Consider the following 27,225-nt stretch of genomic DNA (forward strand, 5'->3'; position numbering starts at 1 on the left):
GATAGCACTTTATCCATAGTATCACTGCTTTTCAGATTAGGCTCAGTCTCCTCAAATCCTACTACTGCTTTATCAACTAAGTTTATGTAATATTCTAAATGATTTGCTGTTATTTCAACAATGTTCACAGCACTTTTACCAGGAGTGGGTTCTGCCTCAGGAAACCACTTCTTAATCCATTAAAAACAAGTCCTTAGCTGTTCAAGTTATCATGAAGTTGTAGCAATTCTGTGAGCATCTTTAAGCTTCACTTCTAATTCTAGTTTTCTTACTATTTTCACCACGTCTGAAGTTAATTCTTCCATTCAAATCTTAACCTCTCAAACCATCTGTAAGGATTAAAAACAGCTTCTTAAAAACTGCTGTTAGGGTAATATTTTCCCCTCCTTGATGAATCATGCATGTTCTTAATGCCACCTAGAATGGTGAATCCTTTCCAGAAAGTTACCAATTTACTTTGTCCAGATTCAGCAGAGGAATCTCTATCGATAAAAGAGAGAAAAACTTCAGCGAAATTAAAGGAGTTTTATTGAGCAATGAACGATTTGCGAATCTGGCAGTCCCCAGGATCACGGTCGATTCACAGAGACTCCAGCGCAGCCATGTGGTGGAAGAAGATTTACAGACAAAGAAGAGGGAAATGATGTACAGAAATGGGAAGTGAGGTACAGGATGGCCGGATTGGTTATAACTCAGCGTGTGCTTTATTTGAACACAACTGGAAAACTCAGCACTGTATGAATGGTTGAAGTATAGCCGCTGGGACGGGCCAAGGCCTGACTGTTGCTGCAGGTGCGTGCTAACTTGTTAGGTTTTCAGTTTTGTCTACTTATTAAGCTAGGTTGCCATTTATCCACAAGGACTCAAATATAGAGGCACAGAGTCCTCCTCAGGCCACAGTTAGTTTCCTTTAAAACTATGTATAGGCCGGGCGCAGTGGCTCAAGCCTGTAATCCCAGAACTTTGGGAGGCCGAGGCAGGTGGATCACGAGGTCAAGAGATCGAGACCAACCTGGTCAACATGGTGAAACCCTGTCTCTACTAAAAATACAAAAAATTAGCTGGGCATGGTGGCGCGTGCCTGTAATCCCAGCTACTCAGGCGGCTGAGGCAGGAGAATTGCATGAACCCAGGAGGCAGAGGTTGCAGTGAGCCGAGATCACACCATTGCACTCCAGCCTGGGTAACAAGAGTGAAACTCCGTCTCAAAAAAAAAAAAAACTATAGCAGTTATAGCTTTGCAAAATCAATAATAAGACTTGAAATTGAAAATTACTTTTTGATTCATGAGCTGTAGAATGGGTGTTGTGTTACCAGGCACTAAAACGACATTAATCTCCATGTATGTCTGCATCAGAGCTTTGGGTGACTAGTTGCACTGTCAGCTAGCAGTAACATTTTGAAAGAAAAATTTTAATTTTTTTGTAGGAGGTCTCAACAGTGAGCATAAAAAATTCAGCAAACCATCCTATAAACGAATGTGCCAGCATTCACGCTTCATAGTTCCATCTGTAGAGCATAGGCGGATTATATTTAACATAATTCTTACGAGCCCTAGGATTTAAAAGATGGCAAATGAGCATTAGCTTAAACCTAAAGTCACCAGCTACATTATCCCCTATCAAGAGTCAGGTTGTCCTTTGGAGCTTTGAATGCAGACATTGCCTTCTCCTCTCTAGCTATGAAAGTTTTAGTTTTCTTCCAATGTAAGGCTGTTTCATTTACACTGAAAATCTCGTGTTCATCAACAATCTTAGCTGGATCTTTGGGATAACCTGGTGTGGCTTCTGCATCAGCACTGGCAGCTTCACTTCGAATTTTCTTTAAGGAGATGGGCTCTTAAACCTCGTGAAGTCACCTCTGCAGCGTGTGCTTTTTCTTGTGTAGCTTCCTCACCTCTCCAGCATTCATAGAATTGAAGAGAGTTAGGGCCTTGCTCTGGACAGGGTGTTTGCTTAAGAGAATGTTGTGGCTGGTCTGATCTTCTTTCCAGAACATTATACTTTTTTCATGTTGAAAATAGACTGTTTTACTTTCTTATTATTTGTGTATTGACTGAAGTAGCACTTTCAAATTTCTCCAATAACTGTCCTTTCTGTTCACAACTTGGCTAACTGCTAGGCACAAGAAGCCTAGCACTCAATCTAGTTTAGCTTTGGATGTGCCTTCACACTAAGCTTAATCATTTCTAGCTAAATTCAATACTTTTGTGTTTCAGGGTCTAGGGAGGCTCAAGGAGAGGGAGACAGACAGTGAAACTGGCAGTTGGTGAAGCAGGCAGAAGACACATAACATTTATGAATTAAGTTCACTCACTGTCTTACATGGTGCAGTTGTTGGCTCTCTAAACAATTATAATAGTAATCAAGGATCACTGATTGTGACTTACTCTAAAAGATGTAACAATAATTAAAAAGTTTAAATTATTTCAAGAGTTACTGAAATGTGACGCAGAGACACAAAGTGAGCACATGCTGCGAAAATAGTAGCTCTGATAGATATGCTCTATGCAGGGTTGTCCAAACCTTCAGTTTGTGAAAAAGACAATTTTTATGAAGTGCAGTAAAGTACAATAACATGAGGCGTGCCTGTACATCTCTGCCTGTTCATCTCCAGTATTACTTTCCTAGATAAAAATTACCATTCTTTTTTGTTATCTTACTCACAGTCTATTAACTGTTCTTCTACTTGTAAAATAGAATCTGACTTGCACAGTCTATAAGTGTGTGCTGATTTCTTTAAAAACACCAACCTAATCATGTTTGTCTCTAATTTGCACCACTAATATTGCTTATGTAGCGCTTCCCAAATATTGGCCCAATAATTTTTTTGTACTAGAGACTGTTGGTTTTCTCAACCAACAGCAATATCTCATATCCTTATTTTAACAGAAATATGATTTTTTTTCAGACATTGGCTGCCTGTCTATTTCATTGAAGCTCAGGACTATCCTTAGTATTAAATGATGGATATTGATTAGCAGTCAGTAAGTCTGTTAATGCCCACAACATGAATGTTTTAAGGGTGACTATCAAATGCAGCTTTCAATAATGTCACATAAGGTGTTATCTGTTGGCAGAGTTATCTCTGTGATAATTTTCCTTTCCCACTAGAAGAGAGATGCAGGGATGAAGAGAGAATTCTTTTTCTTTGGGCATTGTGGTGTGAACATAGACTGTCCAGGGTTACTGAGCCCATGTCAACAGTAGCTAACACACCGTAACATGCAAAGCTTAAACCAGAGAGGATCCTTCCTGATAGCATCGAGCTCCTCAATTATTAAACAGCGGAGCTGTCCTCTCTTAGAAATACTTAATACATGAGAGAATACATTTCCTTTTCAAGCCACTTCTTTTAAGTTTGTTTGCTGCCTGTAGCCCAGAGCATCCTAACTGATAAAATTTATATCGGAATTGTCTGGAAGCTTATTAAAATCATATACTCTGAGGTTACTCTGATTCAATAAGTCTGGAGATTAGGCTCAGCAATTTACATAGGAAAATTGCCAGGAAATTTTAATGAACAGGTACGGTTTGGGAACTACTCTAGAAAAAACTTTTTTGTAACTCTTTCTGTGACTAATACCTTCTAAGACATGACCCTTTCAGATCTTCCTGACCTCTCTCAAGTGCAAGTCAGGCTGAACTACTTGAAATTCACATTTTGCATTTTCTTATCCCTGTAGCTTATTTTTTTGGAATGTTATTTTTCTCTTTTCTCATTGGTAAACTTCTGTATTTTTAAAGACGCAGCTTGCCCTTTTCTTCTTTATGATTTCTAAACCTAAACGCAGTTTATAACTCTGTTTTTGTGTTACCATTTTATCTTATCCAGAAACAATGTTTTTATTATCGTATGTAGATACCCATAATCTGATTGTGTTTCCGTACTGTATTTTCTACATTAGGTTCAGAGTTCCTTCAGAAAAAAAGGTGATGTTCTATTTTAGTTTGGCCTTATTTTAGTCCTAGTTAATTAATTGCATAGAGAAGTATTTGTTAAAATTTTATGGGGTAGAATTAAAAAGAAAGAAAATGGAGCCCTCTCTACATGCAAAGGAATATGTCAGAAAATGGTGGTGAAATGATAGTAGCTTGACAAACCCTTGGCCACCAGGAAATAGCTGGAGCATACAGTTACCCTTCGATTAACTCATGTTCATAAAAAACTGTTGATGGAAAATCATTTTTTAGATGAAACGAAATAAAGAGATACTGTGATATATATCACATATATGCCATATATTTAAAATAACTAGTAAAAACTTATTTGGCTATGACATTTTATTTTAAGTGAAATTAATGATGAGACTCTTTAAAAAAAATCATAGTTCTTTGTCATCCATTTATGACAGTAGCATGCTGGAGAAGTTATCCTGACCAACTTTTTCTGCAAGATACCTAAATTTATAGAAAAACTATAAAAATTCATTGTTGGCCGGGCACGGTGGCTCACGCCTATAATCCCAGCACTTTGGGAGGCCGAGGTGGGTGGATCACGAGGTCAAGAGATCGAGACCATCCTGGTCAACAAGGTGAAACCCCGTCTCTACTAAAAATACAAAAAATTAGCTGGGCATGGTGGCACAGCCTGTAGTCCCGGCTATTTGGGAGGCTGAGGCAGGAGAATTGCTTGAACCCGGAAGGTGGAGGTTGCGGTGAGCTGAGATCGCGCCATTGCACTTCTGTCTGTGTAACAACAGCGAAACTCCGTCTCCAAAAAAAAAAAAAAATTCATTAAGTTCATCAGTGGGTTGCCAAGACTGTAAGAAATATGAATCCAGATAAATAGTAAGTTAGCTGAGGAACCTAGAGTAGCAAATAGGACGCCAAAGCCAGTTTTAGCCTTCAGTGCACTTAACACATCTGATGAAATGGAATGTCACTCTTCAGGATTCTCAGGGCTTACAGGACAAGGAAGAAAATAACATGCCCACTCAAGGACAATCCTCTAATAAGAGACTCTCTATGATAAGCAGAATAATAGCCCCAGTCAAAGATATCTCAGTCCTAATTTCTGGAGCCTTTGAATAAGTTATATGACAAAAGGGAATTAAGGTTAACTAAGGAATTAATTGATTTTAGACATTTCTGGATCATCTGGGTGAGCCCAATATAGTCACGAGGGTGCATAAAAGTGGAAGAGGGTGGCAGAGGAATCAAGGTTAAGGTGATGTGCTGTAAGGAAGACTGTACCAACCATTTCTGATTTGAAGATGGAAGGGGCCACATGCCAAGGAATGTGGGCAGCTGAAAAGGACAAGGAAATGAATTCTCCCCTAGAATCTGTATAAAGGAATCCAGCTTTTTGGATACTTTAATTCTAGTTAGATTAGATCCATTTTAGATTCTGGAACCACAAATTTAAGATTATAAATGTTTATTGTCTTAAGCACTAAATTTGGAGAAATTTGTTACAGTAGTCATGGGAAACTAATATACTCCCTTTGACCCCAATGACAATTATACATGAATATAAAGGATCTTTTCAAAATAAGTGTCTCAGTCAGTTTGCAATGGCTGCTATAACAGAACACCCCAGATGAGGTGGTTTAAACAACAAGCATTCATTTCTCACAGTTCTGGAGACCAGGTGATGGAAGATCAAGTTGCCAGTAGATTCAGTACCTGGTGAGGGCATTTTCCTGCTTGCAGACAACTGTGTTTTATCCTGAGTTGGTGGGGAGTAAGTGACAACCACTCTATGTCTTTTTTTTTTTTTTTAAATATGTAAGGGCAGTACTGCCATTCATAAGAGCTCTGCCCTTATGACTTAAATACCACCAAATGTCCCCACATCCAAATATCATCATTATCTGGGGTTAAGACTTCAACATATGAATTTTAGGGGATACAAACACTCAGTTCATGACAGTAAGGATGAGCTTATTTTCACCCTTAAAAATTGTACTCATTCATTGATTTACACCAGTAAGTAGGCTTAATCTCCTTATATATTTGGTACCAGCTCCACCACCCTCAATAAATAGATTGTGCTACATGGGCAGTGGATACTAAAATCTTAAATCCAAAAAGTTAGTTTTAATTGGATGTGCTATTGTGTAGCAAAAGCAAATACATCTTTCTTCTGGAAGAAACCACCTTAACACTAAACCTCAAGGAATCTCAAAGATAAAGTTCCAAGAAATATGGGCTCACTGTCGTATATCACAAAATAAACAGCAAAACAGATAGCCATGCAAAGAAGTAAGCAGGAAAGCAGCCAGAAGAATGAGGCCCATAAAGCAGCATGACTTAGGAATTACATGACATAATAGCACATTAGAATATTATAAGAACTAGGAGAAGATATAGAATCCTGAGGAATGAATAAGATGTTATAAAATTAGCACACAAATTTCAGGAAAAACCAATTGTTACTGTAGATGAAAAAAAGTAATTGAAAACTCAGGTTAAGAATATCTATGAGAGAATTTATGAACTAAAAAAGATATTTAAAGAATTATCCATTATTCAGCACAGAGAGATTATAGAATGAAAATATTAAAGAAATGTTAAGAGAAATGGTACTCTCTCAGACCATAGTGGAATAAAATTGGAAATAAACCCCAAAAAGCTTTCCAAAATTATGTAAATACATGGAAATTAAATAACCTGCTCCTAAATAATCATTGGGTTGAAAATGAATTGGAATTTGGAAAGCATATGCAGAAAATTGAAACTGGACTGCCTCTTTACACTTTATACAAAAATTAACCCAAAATGAATTTTGATTTAAATGTAAAATTCAAAATCATAAAAACCCTAGAAGAAAATCTAGGCAGTATCATTCAGGACACAGGATGGGCAAAGGTTTCATGACAAAATGACAAAAGCAATTACAGCTAAAGCAAAAATTGACAAATGGGATCTAATTAAACTAAAGAGCTTCTGTACAGCAAAAGAAACTATCATCAGAGCAAACAACTTGCGGAATAGGACAAAATTTTTGCAATCTATCCATCTGATTAAGTTCTAATATCCAGAGTCTACAAGGAACTTAAACAAATTTATAAGGATAAAATTTATCCTTAAAAAGTAGGCAAAACATGAGCAGACACTTACCGAAGGAAGACATTTATGTGGACCACAAATGTATGAAAACAGCTTAACATTACTAACAGAGAAATGCAAATTAAAACCACAATGAGACACCATCTCACACCAGTCAGAATGGCAATTTTTAAAAAAAGACAAGAATCAACAGATGCTGGCAAGGCTGCTGAGAAATTGGAATGCTTTTACACTGTTGGTGGGCTTGTAAATTAGTTCAGCCATTGTGGAAAACAGTTTGGTGATTCAAATATGTAGAGCTAGAAATACTATTACTGGGTATATACCCAAAGGAATATTAATCATGTTATCGTAAAGATAAATGCATGCATATGTTAATTGCAGCACTATTCATAATAGAAAAGACATGGAATCAACCCAAATTCTCATTCATGATAGATTGGATAAAGAAAATGTGATACATATACACCATGGAATACTATGCAGCCATAAAAATAGCAAAATCATATTATTTGCAAGGACATGAATGAAGCTGGAGGCCATCCTCAGCAAACCAGTGCAGGAATAGAAAAACAAACATTGCATGTTCTCACTTATAAGTGGGAGTTGGACAATGAGAACATATGAACACAGGGAGAGAGAGAATGCACACTGGGGCGTGCTGAGGGGGTTGAGGGGGAGAGAGTATCAGAAAAGTAGCTAATGCATGCTCGACTTACTTCCTTGGTTTGGTTGATAGGGGTAGCAAACCATCTTGGCACATGTTTACATATGTAACAAACCTGAACATCCTGCACATGTATTCTGGAACTTAAAATAAAATAAAAATGCTGTGCAAGGACAAAGGGAAGAGGTCAGCTGAAACAGCCATTATAATGCATAATTCCATCAGCAACTGAATTTATTGACCAAATTAAGTATTTTGAATTATACATATATCTATGATATTCATGTTATTTTTCCCATTATGTGTAAAAAACCATTATTAAACATTTTCTACTTATCACTTCTGATATATTCTCAGGGCTATTTATATAGTTAAAAATAAATACAGTTAATTTAAATAGTTCAACATTAATATGCTTTATACAATTTTCTTTTCATGATAATTTGTATGGCAGGAAGATGGAATTGTCATAGAGGATGATAAAGTATACACTGAGTTCAGCAAGTTAAATAGAATTTTAATTGATTATTACATCATTCAGAATCTCTCTGCATGATGTTTTTGCTGCATATCGCATTCATACCAGGTATTTAAATGTATCCTTCATTTGATTAAAAGTAATCATAAGGTACTAGCAGAATAACACAGAGCAGATTAGCTGTGTTTGATGCTGCTTTCAAACTTAGGGCACTCTTACACAACAGTGGACGCTGCCTGACCATCAGTCCTTCCAGAATCCAGAATGAATGAATGAGTTTGCCTTTACTCCCACAGCTTCTTTGGAACAACACTTGCATACCTTTCAAAAAGAATTGCAATTACTATTTTATTTGTCTCTGTTAGTAACTTTTGAGTTGTCCAATGACAGGAGTTATTTATCTTTAAACTCTTCGTAGCTTAGTTAACTGGTAGATAGAACTACGTATGTTAATATTTAAATCAGCTTTATTTACAAAGCATTCTAAGAATTTAATTCATTAAAGCTTTAACTTGGGTAAAAATATAATTACTAAATGTAAGCCATTTTCTAAGTAAAAATAAGAGGTAATTCAAAGTAACTTGAAGAGAGGTAATAATATCTCAGATTTCTCGCTGTGATCATGGATGTTTAACAGCAGATTTGTTTGAAGGTTGAAGCAATCTTGAAGCTCATACACGATTGTTTTCAGGATAAAGACATGATGGGGAACATTGTTACTGTATTCTTAACAGTTGTATTACTATAAAATATTTTTAATCTGTGGCAGTACTTCTATGAAAGTTTATGTGGTAGTAATATATCTGTACTTTGTTCTGATTAGTGCTTTTATACTATATCTTTTCCAGCTTTTTCCAGTATGTCCTTTTATTTGTGAATGGTGCTTATAATCCCTGTACTTTAATTGCAGTATTTAGTCTGTTTACATTTAATATGATTAGTAGTCTACCCTCTTTCAGTTTGTTCTCTGCTTGGTCATTTATTTTCTTTGTGCGTCCTTTTCTCCTTCCATTTAAATAATTTCTTTTAGCTTTGCTGTGGGGTTATTCACCCTTTCTTCTACTGTATCTAGTCTGTTATAAGCTCATAAAATAACTTTCTTCAAATATGCATTTTTTTTACATTCTAGAACATTTTTTAGGTTTTCAGAAATTGTAATCATTTAAATCTATTTTGAAAAATATTTACTCTGCCATTTTGTGTGTGTGTATATATATGACATATATGTGTATGTGTAAACACACACATGTGCACATGCAGGCACACAAGCTAAGTGCTGCTAATTCCAATGTCTGGGTTTGGGTTGTTGTTGGATCTACTTCTGTTAACAGTGATTTCCTTGATTGTGGGTAACATTTTCTTGTCCTTTCATATGTCTCATAAATTTTTATTGTTTTCTATTTATTGTCCATGAAAGAACAATAGAGAATGAATTTCATAATAGTTTCTTTTAGAAATGTCTTTTGCTTTTCTTTGTCAGGTAGCTTGAGTGAAAGTGGATCTTTTTGGTCTAATGAGAATTTAGCTAATCCTGGCTTGAGTTGATGATTTTCAGTTCACTTTTGGTTTTAAATGTCTCAAAGGTAGTATTAGGCTGCCTCCTCTTGAATCTTAATTCTATAAGATTTTCTTCTGTCCAATTCTTCTCTTGGCATCCTGTAATATCACTTATTCCATAAATGTCTTGTTGGGTAAAATTAATGAAAATAGAAGACAAACTCTGAAATTTCTTCAGATTGTTAGTCATTATACCAGAAAATGCATAGCTATTCAAATTCTACTTCTTCCTTGTACAAGCAAAAATTTTATGTTTAAAGATGGCTAACTCCTTCTGGATGCACAGTCAGATTCAGGAATGCCCCATGTTACAAAGTGGCTCCCATTGATCTAAAAGAGCTCATCTTTTACTGTAGTTCTTTGCATCCATAGTTCTTCAGTGGCTTGATGCTGGCGAGGTACTGGAGAAAAGGGAATGCTTATACACTGTTGGTAGGAATGTAAATTAGTTAAGCCACTGTGAAAAGGAGTTTGGAAATTTCTCAAAAAAGTTAAAACAGAACTATCATTTGACCCAGCATGCTCATTACTGGGTAGATATCCAAAAGAAAATAAATTACTTTACCAAAAAGAGTATGTGCTTATGTGTTCATTGCAGTACTATTCACAATAGCAAAGGCAAGGAATCAACCTCGATGCCCATCAGTGATAAATTGGAAAAAGAATGTGGTTTATATATAGGCCATGGAATACTACATAGCCACTAAAAAGAACAAAATCCCATCCTTTGCAGCAACATGGATGCAGCTGGAGACAATAGTCCTAAGTGAATTAACTCAGGAGTAGAAAACTAAATAATATATGTTCTCACTTATAAGTGGGAGCTAAACATTGAGCACACACGGGCATTAACATGAGAATGAGAGACACTGGGGACTGCCAGACATGGGAGGGAGGGAGAGGAGGAGGAGGTAAGTTGAAAAACTTCCTATTTGGTACTACGCTCCCCATCTGGGTGGTGGGATTGATCATACCCCAAACCTCAGTGCTATACAATATGCCCCTATAACAAACATGCACATGTACCCCGATTCTAAAATAAAAGTCGAATCTATGTCTGTAAAATTAAAAACATAAAGCTTATGACTTAAAACATACATAATTCTTTATTTTGTGTAGCATTCTTTCTGAATTAATTCAAAAGTAATAATCTTTTGTCCATGTCTGTATCCAAACTCTCAGTGTCACACAGATGTCCTTGACTTACAGAGGGGTTACATTCTTGAACATAATGTATCCGCTTCTTAGTTACTTTTAAGTTTATTTTTGTTTTTTAGACTGTGATATGCCAGTAAGGTCAGTTGCTGTTGGTTGATTGTTGAACCCATAGTAAGGTGAAAATGCATTTTATTCACTCCTAGTGAACATCGTAGCTTAGCCTAGCCTACCTTAACTATACCCAGAACATTTGCATGAACCAAAAATTAGGCAAGTTTATCCAACACAAAGCACATTTTATAGTAAAATGATGAATATCTCATGCAATTTATTGAACACTGTACTGAATGGAAAACACAATGGCTGTATGAGGACTCTAAGTGAGGCTTCTACTGAAGGTGTATCGCTTTCAGCACCATTGTCAAGCTGAAAAATGTTAAGTTGAACTGTTGCAAGTAAGGGGCCATCCGTATTTTTAAAATGACCTAAATTAGTAGAACTCTGACAATTAACTTAGTTTAGTAAACTTTTACAAAATATTTTATATGCTTTTTCAGTCTTTATTTTAGGTTCAGGGAATACACGTGCAGGTTAGCTACATGAGTAAATTATATGTCACTGAGGTTTTCATGCATGAATACCCTTGTCAACCACAAAACCAGGATAGTATCCAGCAGGCACGCTCCCCTCCCACTTTCTTCCCTCTAGTCGTCCCCCCGTCTATCGTTGCCACCTTTATGTCCATGTTTAGCCAAAAGTTTAGCTCCTGCTTATGAATGAGAACATGCAGTATCTGGTTTTCTGTTCCTGCATTGATGTGCTTAGGAGTATGGTCTCCAGCTGCATCTACATTGCTGTGAAAAGCGTGATTTCTTTTCTTTGTACAGCTGCATGGTATTCCTTGGCATATATTTATCATATTTTCTTACCCGGCCCACTGCGGATGGGCATCTAGGTTGATTCCATGCCTTTGCTATTGTGAATAGTGCTGCAGTGAACATACAAGTGTATGCATCTTTTTTCTGTAACAATGCATTTTGCTTTGGGTATGCACTCAGTGGTAGCATTCCTGTATAGAACAATGGTTCTGTTAACGATCACTGACTTTATACCAGTCACTCTTGTAGGTTCAGGAAATAAATCAAATAACAAAATATTCTTGTCAATACCCTCTGATACTTACAATCCATACATCCTAGTCTACCAAAATACTGACGTTTGAAGTAGCCGCTTAGATAGCATATTTCAGTTATTTGATCTTGAGACAGAATTTTCTGTAAGTTTCACAATGGATCTGCAATATTCTGTTGTTTTAAAAATGTTGATTGAACCAGAAATTATATAATTCTTAAATGAACTATTTCAGTGATGATCAAAATTCCTTCTTTAAATAATATTTGTTACTTAGAAATTCAATATATAAAGACTGAGATGCAGTGGTTCTGGTAGCTCTGGGGTATCTGGCCTTACTTGCCAGCTTCCCTTTTATGCTCTCTGATTTTTCCTTCTTGAAGGCTGCTTCTGAAGAAACTCCAAGGGTCTCCTCTGCTCTCCAGAGATCTAAAAAGCACAAATTGAAAACGGTTTAAGTAGATCATCCATGCAGGCAAGGGATTTTTCTGTTTCCTTTTTTTATTACCATTTTCTTCAAATTTCTGAAACAGATTAAATGCTTAGATGAAGTTAATGGTTGGTTTGAAATTAACTGCTGATGTATATATTGGGCATACAGAATTATTTAATAGTTCTTTGGGGTTTTCCTCAAGCTCCACTTGGTTGAATTATAGAATCTCAGGAGTTGGAAATAGCCTTAGAGATAATTTAGCATAACCTCCCACTCAGTGAAAGGCGTCTTTCTACAACATCCCTGACAGATGGTCATTTGGCTTCTGCTGGAGCACGTCTACTCACTGGAGTTCATTACTTTCTGAAACTGTTTCATGTTGAACAGCTTTAATGATTAGAAATGTCATTGTTAAACTGATCCCAAACATTCATCATGGTGATTTCTAATAATTGACAAAATTATTCCCCAGCATTCTTAATCTCTTCTCTACCTGACCTGATTCATAGTAATACATTTATATTCCTCAATATGCATTCTATTATAGCAACATTTATTTTTTTATTCTCATTGGGGAATTGTGGATAATATATGACTTCAGAAAACATACATGAGTAATCAATATGCAGGTAGTCTACTGGGACAGCCACCTTGGGGGATGAGTTTTTGAACGTTCAGGATCCAGCACCCAGGACCGGTGTTAAGCACTTTGTGGGTAACTGAGGTCTTTCAGGGGGTTTTCTTTTTGATTAGTTACCTATCGTAATCTTTTTGGTTCATATCTCTTTTTTTTAAATTGTATTTTAGGTTCTGGGGTACATGGGCAGATCATGCAGGATTGTTGCATAGGTACATACATGGCAATCTGGTTTTCTGCCTCCATCCCCCCATCACCTATATCTGGCATTTCTCCCCATGTTATCCCTCCTCAACTTCCCCACCCGCCACTATCCCTCCCATAGACCCCCTCAACAGACCCCAGTGTGTGATGCTCCCCTGCCGGTGTCCATGTGTTCTCATTGTTCAACACCGGCCTATGAGTGAGAACGTGCAGTGTTTGGTTTTCTGTTCTTCTGTCAGTTTGCTGAGAATGATGGTTTCCGGAATCATCCATGTCCCTACAAAAAAACATGAACTCCTCATTTTTATGGCTGCATAGTATTCCATGGTGTATATGTGCCACATTTTCCTTGTCCAGTCTGTCATCGATGGGCATTTGGGTTGGTTCCAGGTCTTTGCTATTGTAAACTGTGCCGCAGTGAGCATATGTGTGCATGTGTCTTTATAATAGAAAAATGCATAGTCCTTTGGGTATATACCCAGTAATGGGATTACTGGGCCAAATGAAATTTCTATTTCTAGGTTCTTGAAGAATCGCCACACTGTCTTCCACAATGGTTGAACTAATTTAGTATCTCTTATGAGGGGAGAGGTATGGAGGGACATGAAAATATCCTATCAAACCTCCATTTATAATTGTGATTACACTCATAAATAGGTAAGAAAAGTGCGTTCTTCTAAGACTTCAGAAGTTTTTTTGATAACTGTATAGTCATTTAAAGATTAATTCTCTAAAGTTTAGCCAGTTATCTATATTAATGGCAGCTAAAAATTGAGAATGAAAACAAAAATTTCAGACATCTGACTTTTTAAAACTTAGAATTTCTGGTGGGGTGTGGTGTCTCAGTCCTGTAATCCCGAACTGTGGGAGGCCGAGGCAAGCAGAGAAATTGAGGTCAGAAGTTCCAGAACAGCCTGGCCAATGTGGTGAAACCTTGTTCTATTAAAAAATACAGAAATTAGCCGGGCATAGTGTTGCACACTTGTAATACCAGCTGCTCGGGAGACTGAGGCAGGAGAATTGCTTGAACTTGGGAGGTGGAGGTTACAGTGAGCCAAGATGGTGCTACTGTACTCCAGCCTGGGTTACAGAGCGAGACTCTCAAAAAAAAAAAAAACAACGTTGGACAAAGTGGCTCACACTTGTAATCCAAGCACTTTGGGAGGCCGAGGCAGGTGGATTACCTAAGGTCAGCAGTTCAACACCAGCCTGGCCAACATGGTGAAACCTTGTCTCTACTAAAAGTATAAAATTAACCCAGTGTCGTGGTGGGCGCCTGTAATCCCAGCGACTCGGGAGGCTGAGACAGGAGAATCACTTTAATCTGGGAAGTGGAGGCTGCATCGAGCCAAGATCACGCCACTGCACTCCACCCTGGGCAAGACAGAGTGATACTCCATCTCAAAAAAAGAAAAAGCCAAAAAAGTTAGAATTTCTTAATGTAAAATGTCTTCTTTCATTTCTAAAAATTCAAAGTGTAATTGTTGTCTATGAATTTGTATATGTCTTAATACTTGTTGAAGATTTCTCCTCACTTGTAATTTCCAGGGGTCTCAGCAGCTTCACATTCACATTCTCACCGTGTTTGTAGTTTAACTGTCCATTTATTGAGGACTTAATGGTTTACCAGGCTTTTGGTCAGGTACTATGAACAAGAAAAATAAAAAAGGGGTTTGCAAACAAATTAAGGGGCACACCAATAAGACAGTCAAAAACTATAAAGTATGGAAGTGCTGTAGTATGAATGAGCAGGGACTGTGTGGAAGAGACAAAGATGCAACCTTTCCTGTGTGCGTTTTTGGCAGACAGGGAGTCATCTAGTGTAGTGGTGCCAGAAAAAAGCCTTTTGTGCGGAAGGACAAGTGGAAAATTTCCCATCGTGTTATAACCATTATATTTATTTTAAAATGTTATTGCTAGCAGATTAGTAGTAATAGTAATTAAAGATCTCCTGTCCCCAATATGAGTACAATTTGTAGATTATCTTGTCTTTAGTATTTTCAAGCTATGTTTGCAAACATGTCAAGCATTGAGTTTGACATTGAAAACACAAACTTTTGAGACTATTTCAGAGATAAGCAACTATAATTTTCTTATTCTCTATCAAATTTGAATTTTATATTGATCTTTCTAGTGTTTGATTTAGTATTATACCCTCCAGAGACTTTTTAAAGTTATATGAAAGATTGTTAATTGGTCCAACTTTTTCTAGCTGTTGCTAAAGTTTGGTTCTTATATCTTTAAATGTTTTATATTTTATGACCAAGGCAGTTTTTATTTTTCTTGTTGATATTTATGCTTCTCCAGTATTTATAATGGGTTATCACAGTTTTGGATGTCCTTTGTCCACAGTGTATGTATTTAAGGATTTAATCTAATTCATAATTTATTTACTCTTGCCAAAGCCATTTTTGCTTTTTGTCTGAATTTCCTCTAGGTCTTTTCCAGCGTCCTGGCTTTGAGATACTCAGCTGTAGGTATTTCAACTCGTTTACACACAGTGTGTATTTTGCATATTGCTTCCTGCCATGTAGCTGTTTGTTTTGATTAGGTTTGTTCCTGATCTATGGGAAGGGTTGTGTAGTTACCCAGTAAACAAGCAAAGGTAGCATGCATTTTCTAAGACAGACTGTGATAAACAAACCCTTTGCTACTCTGAATCCCAGGTTAATATTACAAGACCAAGTAATATCCAATATAAGAAATTTAAAATTATAGCCGCTAGCTAACTCATGCATAATCAAATGATTATGCAGAAATATTTCATATTATATTCACTGGAGTGCTCAAACAAGCTTTATTTGATATCCAGCTGTATCTCCACAAATACTTGTTGTTCTCATTTGACCAAATAGAATGTGAAAGTTGAGCTCAAACATTGTTATTAATAGAATGACCTCTACTTGGGAATGCCCCTTCAAACAAGAGATTTAAATTTTAAAATGTTTCCCAACATTGAAATTCCCCAAAGCTCAGATTAATCACCAGGTGTCCCTGCAAGCTCAGCAGCAATAGCCCCTTGAGCTCCACAGACCTTATTTTGTACGGAATTGGCATGTTGTGAACTTCATGAACACGTGTAGACTTCTTCACAGCATTCTTGCTCCTTTATGAAAAAGTTCATTTTGCAATCAGTAAATGTTAGTTTAGATCTATCAACACACTAAAAGAAAGTACTAGAAATTTTGAACCAATTTGGCCAACATAAATGAATTGCATAATTCATTTATACGTGAATTTCTTTAAAAAGAATTATATTCATAATTAGGCTAGTTCATATACTCAGTCTCATACTAACATCTAATTTTTCATAACATGAATTCCTAAGAGTTTAGAAATGTACTCATCCACAGTGATGAGTAAAATTCTTTCCTAATACTGATTATGAGTCAGATATGCTGATATATTACATACTCAAATATATTCATATATTATATATTCAAGTTTGAGTTCTAAGCTCAAATTTGTGTATAGCATAATGCAAGTGTTGGGTGCCGGAACAAAAGTTTGTACCAGTTTCCCAGTGAGTACTGAAAGAGAACCCCCAACGTTTCCTGAAAAGGGGGACAGATTAAGGAACGCTTTAAGGTAAGCCAAGATTAGAGCTGATATTAAAGAATAAATGAAGGACGTAGAAGATTAAGGCTGGACTATGGAGAATGAAGAGGTAGGGAGGGAGGAAAACAGAAGACCGCATGGAACAAAGCTCTGAGAAAGGTTGGGATAGGCACCAATTGTAGGTAATTTGATATGGTTTGAATTGAGGGTTTATATTGACAAGTGGAAAGAGTTGAGATTATAAATTGGCAACAGTTAGGTGATACAGGATTTTAAGTTTTATACAGAGAAGATTAATTTTTTTATTTACTGCATGCCAGAGTCAATGACAGATTTTTAAAGCAGAAATATGTCTTTAGTAGATGATGCTCAGGTCATCCTAGAGATGATCTGCTCTCCTACTTTATATCCTCTTTACCTCCTCCCACTGTCTCTCCCTTCTCTCCTATCCCTTCTTCCCTATCTACTCCCCTTCCTTCCTCACACTCGAAAATCTCTCTTATTTCCCTTCTCATCCACTTCCTAATTTTCTCCTGACTTCATGAGTCAGTTTATATTGCTTTGACTTTCTCTATCTGATCTGATATTTTAAACACTTGATGTTATGCCAACATACCTTTTGAGTTTAACAGCTTCAAGTATTTTTGAACTCGAACAGTTTAAAATAAAAACTAGTTATTTAGCCATTCTAAGACAGAAGTTCCTTCATCTGTCACCAAAACACAATGGAAAGCAGATTATTCATCCAGATTCACTATTTGAAAATATGGAAACAAGAATAAAATGTTCTTTTATTAAAGTACATGTTAACATTTTCTCTGACTTTAGGCCAGTGACTTAAAAGAACTTTCGATAGAATTAGAATGTATAGTTCCTATCTGGCAGCAGACTTCTCTAATACATGGTTATCTTAGTGCTAAATATTTTCTCTATGTGGTGTCTTAGTCTGTTTTATGTTGCTACAGAATGCCATAGACTGGATGATTTATAAAGAAAAACAGTTATTTCTTACAGGTCTGGAGGCTGATAAGTCCAAGGTCAAGGGTTCTATATCTTGTGAGAGCCTTTTTGCTGTGTCACTCTATGATGGGAGGCGAAAGGGAAGAGAATAAGAGAAGGTAGGAGAGAGAGATAGAGAGAGAGGAGAGGTGGGGAAGGGATACAAACTCATTTTTTATCAGAAACCTACTCCTGCAGTTACTAACCTCCCTCCCAGGGATAATGGTATTACAGCCATGAATGAAGGCAAAGCCATCGTAACCTAATCTTGCGGTTAGGATAAGGTGTCACTTCTCAGTACTGTTGCATTAGGGATTACATTTCCAACACATGAACTTCGGGGGACGAGTTCCAATCATGGAATACCTCCCCCAGATCCCCACATTCATATTCCTTTCACATGTGAAATAAACTTATTTCATCCCAGTAGCAACCCTACTCCCATGGCTCCAGAGGCATTGCCCTAATAGGGCTTCTTTCTGGTAGCTGTGTTCCTGTGACAAGCCTCTGCCTGGGGTCCCAGGCTGTCCATGACATCTTTCAGAATCTCTGTGCAGGCTGATGTGACCCCACAGCTTTTGTACTCTGTGCATCTGCAGAATTAGCGCCACGGGCACGCTGCCGAGGAATACTGCTTGCATGACCACACTTGGACCTGCTTGAACCGTGGTCAGGGCAGGTGAGCTTCGGCGCCGTGCTGGGATGCACGGGGTGGAGTCCCACGCAAGCCTGTGAAATGAATGCTGAGATCACATGGTTGCCTCTCTGGAAATCTTGCCTTCAAGGTTCTAGCTTGTCTCGGATTTCTGAAATGCCTTCAGAGTTATTCCCCCGTCATCCTGGTGACTCGAACCTGCCTTTCTTCTAACCATATTTGTTTCTTTAGCAAATGGTCTTTTCGCCACATCCTTGGCATTCTCTCCCAAACACACTTAAAAAAAAAAATTGTACTTGGCCAGGCTGAGAGTTTTCCAAATTTTTCCACTCTGTTTCCTTTTAATTATAAATTCTGTCTTTAAATAATGTCTCATTTTTCTGATTTTACTGTCAGTGACTAGAAGAAGCCATGCAGCTTATTTGAACACTTTGCTGCTTGGTTATATCTTCTCTCAGATATTGTAGTTTATCACTCTTAAGCTTTGCTTCCGTAAGTCCTGGGACTTGGAAACAGTTCTGCCAAGTTCATTGCAGCTCTGTAAAAGACATCCTTTACCCCAGTTTCCAGCACTTTGTCACTCATTTCCACCTGAGACCTCATGGGAATGGCCTTCACTGTCTATTATTTCTACCACCATTGTCATCACAATCATTAAGTAATGTCTAAGTTCTGGAATTTTCCTACAGCTCTTCTTTTCTTCCCAGCCCTCACTAGAATCATCCTTACAGCTCCATTTACAGAACCTTGGATGTTTCTCCTGCTTCTGCCCGTTGCCCAGTCCCAAAGCTCTCACATGTTTAGGTCCCTCAGTTCAGGTCCCTCACTTCTCAGGAAAGTGTTTTGTTTTGGCTTGTTTTGTGCTGTTATGACAATACCACAGACTGGGTGATTTATGAAGAATTTCGTTTTACACAGTTCTCATTTTATGAGAGATGGCGTCTTGCGCTGCTGCCCAGGCTGGAATGCTGTGTGATAATCATAGCTCAATGCAGCTTCAGTCTCTTGGGCTTAAGCAGTCCTCCTGCTTCTGTCTCCTGAGAAGCTGGATCTACAGGCTCACACCACTATGCCTGGCTCAATTTTACTTTATTTTTTTGTAGAGATGGGGTCTCACTCTATTGAAATAATGTATTTTTTGCGGTTCTGGAGGATAGGAAGTCCAAGGTGGAGGGACTTCCATCCGGCAAGGGCTTTCGTGCAGCATCCTCCCATTGTGGAAGGCAGAAGGGCAAGAGAATGTGTGTGTACACATGCATGGGTCGGGGGAGAGGGGCTTAAACTAGAGCCCTCATGACCTAATCATACCTTTTACAGGTCCCACCTCTCAACACTGTTGCATTGAGGACTAAGTTTCCAACACCTGAACTTTGAGGGACACATTCAATCATAGCATGGTAGTCTTCTGAGATTCAAACATTTAAATGTATCAGTGATTCGCTAAATATTTTATAGACAAGAAATGTACGAGAAATTTCATATACCATTGCTGGTATATGAAATGATGTTTTTGTATTATGCACAGTTTCCACAGGTATTTTTATATTTTTGAATAGAAGGTTATTCAACTAAACGGTTAAAGAGAAATGTTGAGTTATTTCTCTTAGAATAAATCAATACGTGTTCAAAAACCGTCTCAAGTACTCAGTGAAGATTTAATGGGGAATTTGGAAAGGAAAATTTCAAGGTTGGAAAAGGTGACTATAATGGCTCGAAAACTAAGATGTTATTTTTTGAAAGATTGTGTGAATTTCAATTATGTATTATGAACTCAGTTATTTAATTCTGCCCTCTTATTCAACCTGATGTCAGATTTTAGACAGATAAATGCCATTAGGCTTTTATTATTCAACAAATTTATATTTTTAGGATGACTCTCCTCCAATTATTATTGCTGAGTCTTAAATGAGGTTCCTTGGCACATTTGAACCCAGATATTTTATTGTTAAAGTCTTTAATGAAGTTGGCTGTTAATGTGACAACAGTGCCTGATAAGAACAGGATAATGTCTAAATATTGATTGTTGTGTCTTTCACAGCTTTTGATGTACTTCTCTTTAATTCAGTTTAAAGAAATCACGAGTTACAAATTGGCAGATGAAGAGAGCACATTTAACTTTTTAAACATAACTCAGCTTATTTATGTATAGTATTAAAAATGAGAACTTACACAAATACTATTTATGATGGCTTGTACAGCTATTGGTATTATATGCATAATATAGGTACTTCTGAGAATTCTGTATTTTTTTACAGTAAGGTTTTATTTCTAAGACTCAGTACTGAGTGAATAGAGAAAGTGTAATAAGCATGGTTGTCTTGAGGTCTGAATATAGTCATTCGCCAATTTCTGTTAAGCAATTACTAGCTCTATCCTCACTGTCTTAGTTCAGATTGCTGTAATAATTCTATAGACTGGATGATTTAAACAACAAACATTTAATTCTCATAGTTCTGAACATGGAAAGTCTTAGATCAAAGTACCTGCCGATTCAGTGTCTGGTGAGGGCCTTATTCCTGGTTCGTGGACAGCTGTATTTATTCTATCCTCCCATGCCAGCCAGAGCAGTCATCTCTCTCATGTCTCTTGTAAAGGTACTGATCCCACCTGTGAGGGTTCTACCCCTGTGACCCAATTCCCTCCCAAAGGCTCCACCCCCAAATAACATCACACTGGAAACTAGGGCTTCAACATATATATTTCAGGAAAACATTCAGTCAGTAACCCCTAAATTCCTGGAATTATGTCGTCTAAAATGGTTTATTGGCTCAAATTAAAGCACACCAAACATTGCTGGTATATGAAAGCTTCTATATAGAATGATTTAGGCATGGCATAACAAAAAGAAAATCAATACTGAAGAAATGAAAATTGTATTCTAGAATAGGAATAGAAGCCTCTGTTTCTTCATGTATGAATTGATAATTAGGGGATTAAACTTGAGTATTTGATCATTCAATTTTTTGAATTACTGATTTTTAAAGTAATTCAAATACAAGAGAAATTTTAAGTCAAATAGTACCCAAAGATGTTTGATGAAAGGCAAAGGTATTTCCATTGACTTCTGCCCTTGGCACTGTGGTAGATTAATGAGCTGAAAAACTTTTTTTTTTATTTTTCTATTATTAAAGGCTAGAAAATCTGGTTAAAAAACACATTTATAGTAGAATAAGCCTACAGAAAAGTATGCAAAATTTCATGGAGAGACAAAATAGAGTAGACATGAGAAGTTGACTCTGAATTTTAGGAGCATTTGCTGAATTCAGTAGAAAATTAGATATTAATAGCTGTGCAGAGGACAGGAGAGACAAAGCTTTGGTCAAGTAGAAGGTAAGAATTTGGAAGCAAAATACCTGCATGGGGATGGTACTTTTGAAGCTCTTTATAACAAAAGAAATGAAGACCTCTACTCAGAGAAGTACAAGCATTATAGGAAGAAAGTAAATGGGGGGACATATTAATATCACATTTGTGGATTAGGACACCAAATAATGTAAATATGTTCTTTCTTTACAAATTATGTATAGTTTCATTTCAATCCTTAATTTGCAATGAGATTTTTCTTTCTTAATATTAACAAGTAGATTCTATAACTTTTATATGGAAATTTAATAGGCTATGAATAGCTGATAATCTTGAATAATGTGAATAAAGGATATCTTATTATATTCCTGTATATTAAGAATTATTATAAAGATACAGTATTATAATTAAGAAAGTGAGGCATTTCATAGCTTATACAGATAGAATAATAGAAGAATGGAAGTCCAGAAATAAATGTATGTGTGTGCAGAAACTTAATGACCAAAGTTGCTGTACAGAAGAATAGGGAAAATGTGGTTTAAAAAGTGATGATGGGTTAATTGGACATCCATGTCCCAAAAAAAAAAAAAAAAAAATCTTCACTTCTACCCCACACCATGTTTAAAATTATAAAGTTAATACACACACATATCCTGTTAGAGTGTATATCTTAAATTCAAAGCTAAGCATATGTCTTTTAGATGCAATAAAAATATTTTGAATTTATGAGGCAAACATTTCTGAAAGAGGACATTATCAGTAATTGTGAAAGGAAAGTTCGGGAAGTTGGCCTACATTGATATTAACAGCTTGACGTGCTTTGGTCGTGCCCCTACCCAAATCTCATCTTGAATTGTAGTTCCCATAGTACCCACTGGATAGGTAGTTAAATCATGTGGTTGGTTACGCCTGTGCTGCTCTTCTCATGACAGTTCTCATGAGGTCTGATGGTTTTATTAGAGACTTTTCCCCTTGGCTTGGCACTTTTCTCTCTTGCTGCCATTTGAAGAAGGAAATGTTTGATTCCCCTTCCACCATGATTACAAGTTTCCTGTAGCCTCCCCAGCCATGCAAAATGGAGTCAATTAAACCTCTTTTCTTTATAAGTTACCCAGTTTTGGGTGTGTCTTCATTAGAAGCATGAGAATGGAGTAATACATAGCTTTTCTTCATCTAATGACACCATTAAAAAGAAAAAAATTAAGAATATGATTTTCACACTTACTGTTAATTATCCTCAATGAATTATTGTGCCTCAAGAAAAAGATGAACTTAAGAGAATGTGATCAAGTAAAAGTTTTTAATTTGATAAAATGATTCAGGGGAAAAAGTTCAAGGTTATATTAGATTGGTGCAAATTTTGGGTTTTGTTGCTACAGAATAAATAAGTAAATAAATACGAGTTATTAACTCACCAGGAAGATAACATATATCAGAGACTTGATAGATATTGATTCATGTCCCTGCGTGACAAATCTTACGTAAAATAATTACCTCTGGCAATATGGGAGGCAGCCCATGTGTGAAATGAATTTCTGATTGTGGGGTAAAGTTAAAAGCAGAATATTGCTAGCTTCTCTTATTTGCTATTGGCTGTACTTAACATGGTATCATGAGAAAACTGAAATTTGAAGCATTGGTGAATTGTCAAGCAGTAATGAAAAGGATACAGAATACTCAGAAAACTCAGGATTTAAGAGGTTTAAAAAGGCAACTGCTTCTTAAACCTGACCAGTAACGGTATAAGAAAGACGTGAGAGAACTTTGAGTGACCTTGGCTCAGCATTGTGACAAAGACCAAATTGAGAGGACAGTCTTCACACTTACTGTTAATTACCCTCTATGAATTATTATGCCTCAAGGAAATCCTCAAGTTAAGAGAATGTGGTAACATCAAAGTTTTTAGTTAGATAAAATAATTCAGGGGAAAAAGTTCAAGGTGGTATTAGGTTGGCACAAGAGCAACTGCGTTTTTTGTCATTAATTTCAGTGGCAAAAACTGCAATAACTTTTGCATCTACTTAATAGTTCTTCCACTGAAGCCCAAAATTTCATAGTTTACCTTTAATTTGAAAGACAGGCAGGAGGACACAAAGGAAAAGACATGTAACTATTTTGGTGCATATGTCAAGAAACTGGATTCTGAATGCAATTATTGGAAGTAGATTGAAATCAGGCAGATACAGAAACTTAAATTTTTGCAAAGGTTGTATTTCCAAAATGAACTAGGAATTGGAACCTCATATTTAGATCCACAAATATTTCCCACACATTCTCAAAAAAATTCTTATTTATTACTTAGGAAAACCTAATTCACGTGCTTAGTTTAGGCATATGAGAAAATGAAGTGCGGCCAGGTGTGGTGACTTGCCCCTATAATCCCAGCACTTTGGGAGGCTGAGGCAGGTGGTTCACAAGGTCAGAAGATCAAGACCATCCTGTCCAACATGCTGAATCCCTATCTCTACTAAAAATACAAAAAAAAAAAAAAATAGCTGGGCATGGTGGTGGGTGCCTGTAGTAGTCCCAGCTAACTGGGGGGCCAAGGCAGGAGAATCACTTGAACCTGAGAGGCAAAGGTTGCAATGAGCTGAGATCACACCACTGCCCTCCAGCCTGGTGACAGAGTGAGACTCCATCTCAAAAAAAAAAGAAAAGAAACGAAGTGCAAGTGGGGCTGTTATCCAGCGAGTCTAAAATTTCCAAATACAAATTTGGTAATCAAGTAAGAGCAGATGTAAAATATGATGGCGCAAGGTGTAAGAACTAAACTGAAAACCAAGTGGCTATAGAGTTGAATCATTAGGCTCTGGTGTTAAATTTTATGCCTGAGTGTTCTTGGCCAAAAAGTCTGGTCTTTCTATGTCACATTGTCCTTGGTGGCAAGGATGTCATAAAAATATTTATGTTAACAGTTTTAGAATTTTGTTTTGAGAATAGAATGGAAGGGAATCTCTTTGAAAATGTTATAGAGTGATATAAAAAACTGAGTCACACAGGATATGAGACGTCTGCAGTATCTATCAAGCTGTTACACGATGTGACTTGCTGGAATACCTACCTAATTTGGATTCAGTAAGATATGTGTACCTAATTAATTTACAGTTCAGACACTAAGCATGTTAACAAAAAACATAGTTCTTTAACAGCTTCTAGATGAAATTATTTTTAACACCCAAGCTAGATACATTTATAATACAAAACCCAGACCATCGGGCCACTCATTGCATTTCTAGATTACGTTAAATTTTAATTGTGGCAGATCAAATAAGTAATTAAGGATAAAAGCAAAATAAAAAAAATTGGAGTTCTTTTTAAAAGATAAACATCTAAGGAAAGCTCACTAGAAAAATGTTGTCATTTAAAGTGAATTTACATTCTATGTACAGCAAATTCTAATGTTCTAAACCACAGAATAAGTGAAGCATAAGAAGTGAATGTGCCTGTTTTCTCCAAGCCTTCATGAATGCTTTCTAGGGCTCCTTCAAAGGTCAAAAGCACTGCAAGCAATGCCATGTCAATTACAGCTGTGAAAAATCGAAGTGCACTTTGGCATTTATTCAGTTATTTTGAACAATTGGGAAGGCCTGAAAGGATCAGTCATCTGCAGTAATCTGAATTGGGGGCCAATTTCCCAAATTTGTTTTCAGATTAAAACTAGAGGCAATTCTGTCTTGACACATTTAAAACAACCACAAAAATTTATTTCTTGCCCTTGCACTACATGTGTATGAGCTAGCAGATGGCTCTGCTGGGTTTCATCACAGCCCTCACTCTGGGATCCAGAATAAGGTGTCAGCTACTATCTGAACATTGGCAGAAACCACAGCTAAGAGAGAAAAGAAATGATCAAAGCATGAACTGGTTATTACAGTGTCTGCCAGATGTGGCACCTAGTCATTTCTGCCCTCTTTTCACTGACCAGAGCAACTAATGTAACTAGGTCTGAGAAATAACAGCCAAGAAGTTTAAGCCTCCTGCAGAAAGGAAAAACAATGAAATATATTATGTTCAACATATCTGGGTGTTTACAGGGGATATTAAGCACATACATTCCAAATGACTATTTCTGTGAGTATATATAGAACTTAAACATAAGCACTTGATGCTGTTTTTCCACGTCCCAGCTTTTCTCAGTATCTTGCAAATGTTTGAGTTACTAAGTTAAAAATAAATCAGCATTTCAACAATCTATGGACTAAAACATAATTCTGATCATAAAAAAAATTTCGTGCTGCTGCTTCTTCTCATGTCAACCTTACTGTTCACATGAGATTTTGACTGAGTAATTAGAAAACATTACAGATGTTCCCAATGTTTGGGTGTCTCGTTTTCACCAGAAACTGGTGCTTTTAAAAGTGCTCGCCTCTTAACACTGATGCATCAGTGTCGGCAAAGACCAGAATCCCTGCAGCGCTGGCTGGCAGGTAATGCCACTTTGGGATAGCTTGAAAGTATCATTAGAGAGCTACTGTATGAAAGCCAAAAGTAACAAAGGGAATTCAGATGTCAGTGTGCAGAAATAAGTGTGGGTTTTATTAGAGTCAACACCTGAAAATATACTTTGTACATATTTTGATGCCATGTTATTCACCTTATATAATCACTGTAGATTAAACTTCTTATCAACAGAACCTGATTTATTTAAATCAAATATTTAAAACACTCAGTGGCTTTAGTCTGGATTCTCACTTTTGCTAATATTAATATTCTGCTTTTCATTTACTTTATTTTGACATACTTTATGCATTTCCAATCTCCCTGTACATTTGTATTATTGGTTTTTCTTGTATGTAGTATATATTTTAACCTTATTTGAGAAACTTCATCTTTTAAAGGGAGTTTGAGTAATTCACATTTATTTAAATAAGTCACTTTTGGCTTTGATTCTTTTACAGTAGGTAATAACTGATAGACGTCACGGTTCCCTTCCTCTTTTTGATTGTGCTTTATAAGCTCTGCTTACTTTTTGATTCTGTAGTTATTTGCAAGTTAGAATATTTAAAGATAATTTATATTAGATAACATTTTACATATTCTAAAATTGTTTGTTCCTTCCTTAGCACTTCTTATTTTAGATTTGTTTTCCTTTGTTGGCAATTCCATTTTTTTCTAATTGTTCTAGTCATAAATCTTTGAGTCATCTTTGACTTGTATCTTTCCTTCACATACCACATATAATCTGTAGTGAGTTCCCATTGGCTCTAACTTCAGAGTTACCACAAAATCTAACCACGTTTTGTCACCTCCTTTGTTAGGACCTTGGTCCAGGGATAGGGGAGTAAACTTCTACTAATTGTGAGGAGTTAGAAAGTATCATGGAGATATTTTCAAACTATGTAGTTCGTCAGGTTTCTTTTTTTCTAAATATATTTAGTCTGATATTAACAAAGTATATTAATTAGCCTTTGAAAAAATGTTTCTTGTTAATA

The 27,225-nt window shown here is 36.6% G+C and overlaps 1 protein-coding gene across 1 annotated transcript in view; it reads left to right on the top strand.

Annotated features, from left to right (window-relative positions):
- The window catches only part of LOC128930066 (uncharacterized), a 332,066-nt gene extending 304,841 nt beyond the window's left edge, over positions 1–27,225 (top strand). The window contains exon 7 of the mRNA XM_078355193.1: positions 466–27,225. Coding sequence (XP_078211319.1) covers positions 466–664 — 199 coding nt within the window. The 3' untranslated portion in view covers positions 665–27,225. The remainder of the gene's footprint in view (positions 1–465) is intronic.

This window comes from Callithrix jacchus, chromosome 18, assembly GCF_049354715.1.
Source record: "Callithrix jacchus isolate 240 chromosome 18, calJac240_pri, whole genome shotgun sequence".
Classification (NCBI taxonomy): Eukaryota; Metazoa; Chordata; class Mammalia; order Primates; family Cebidae; genus Callithrix; species Callithrix jacchus.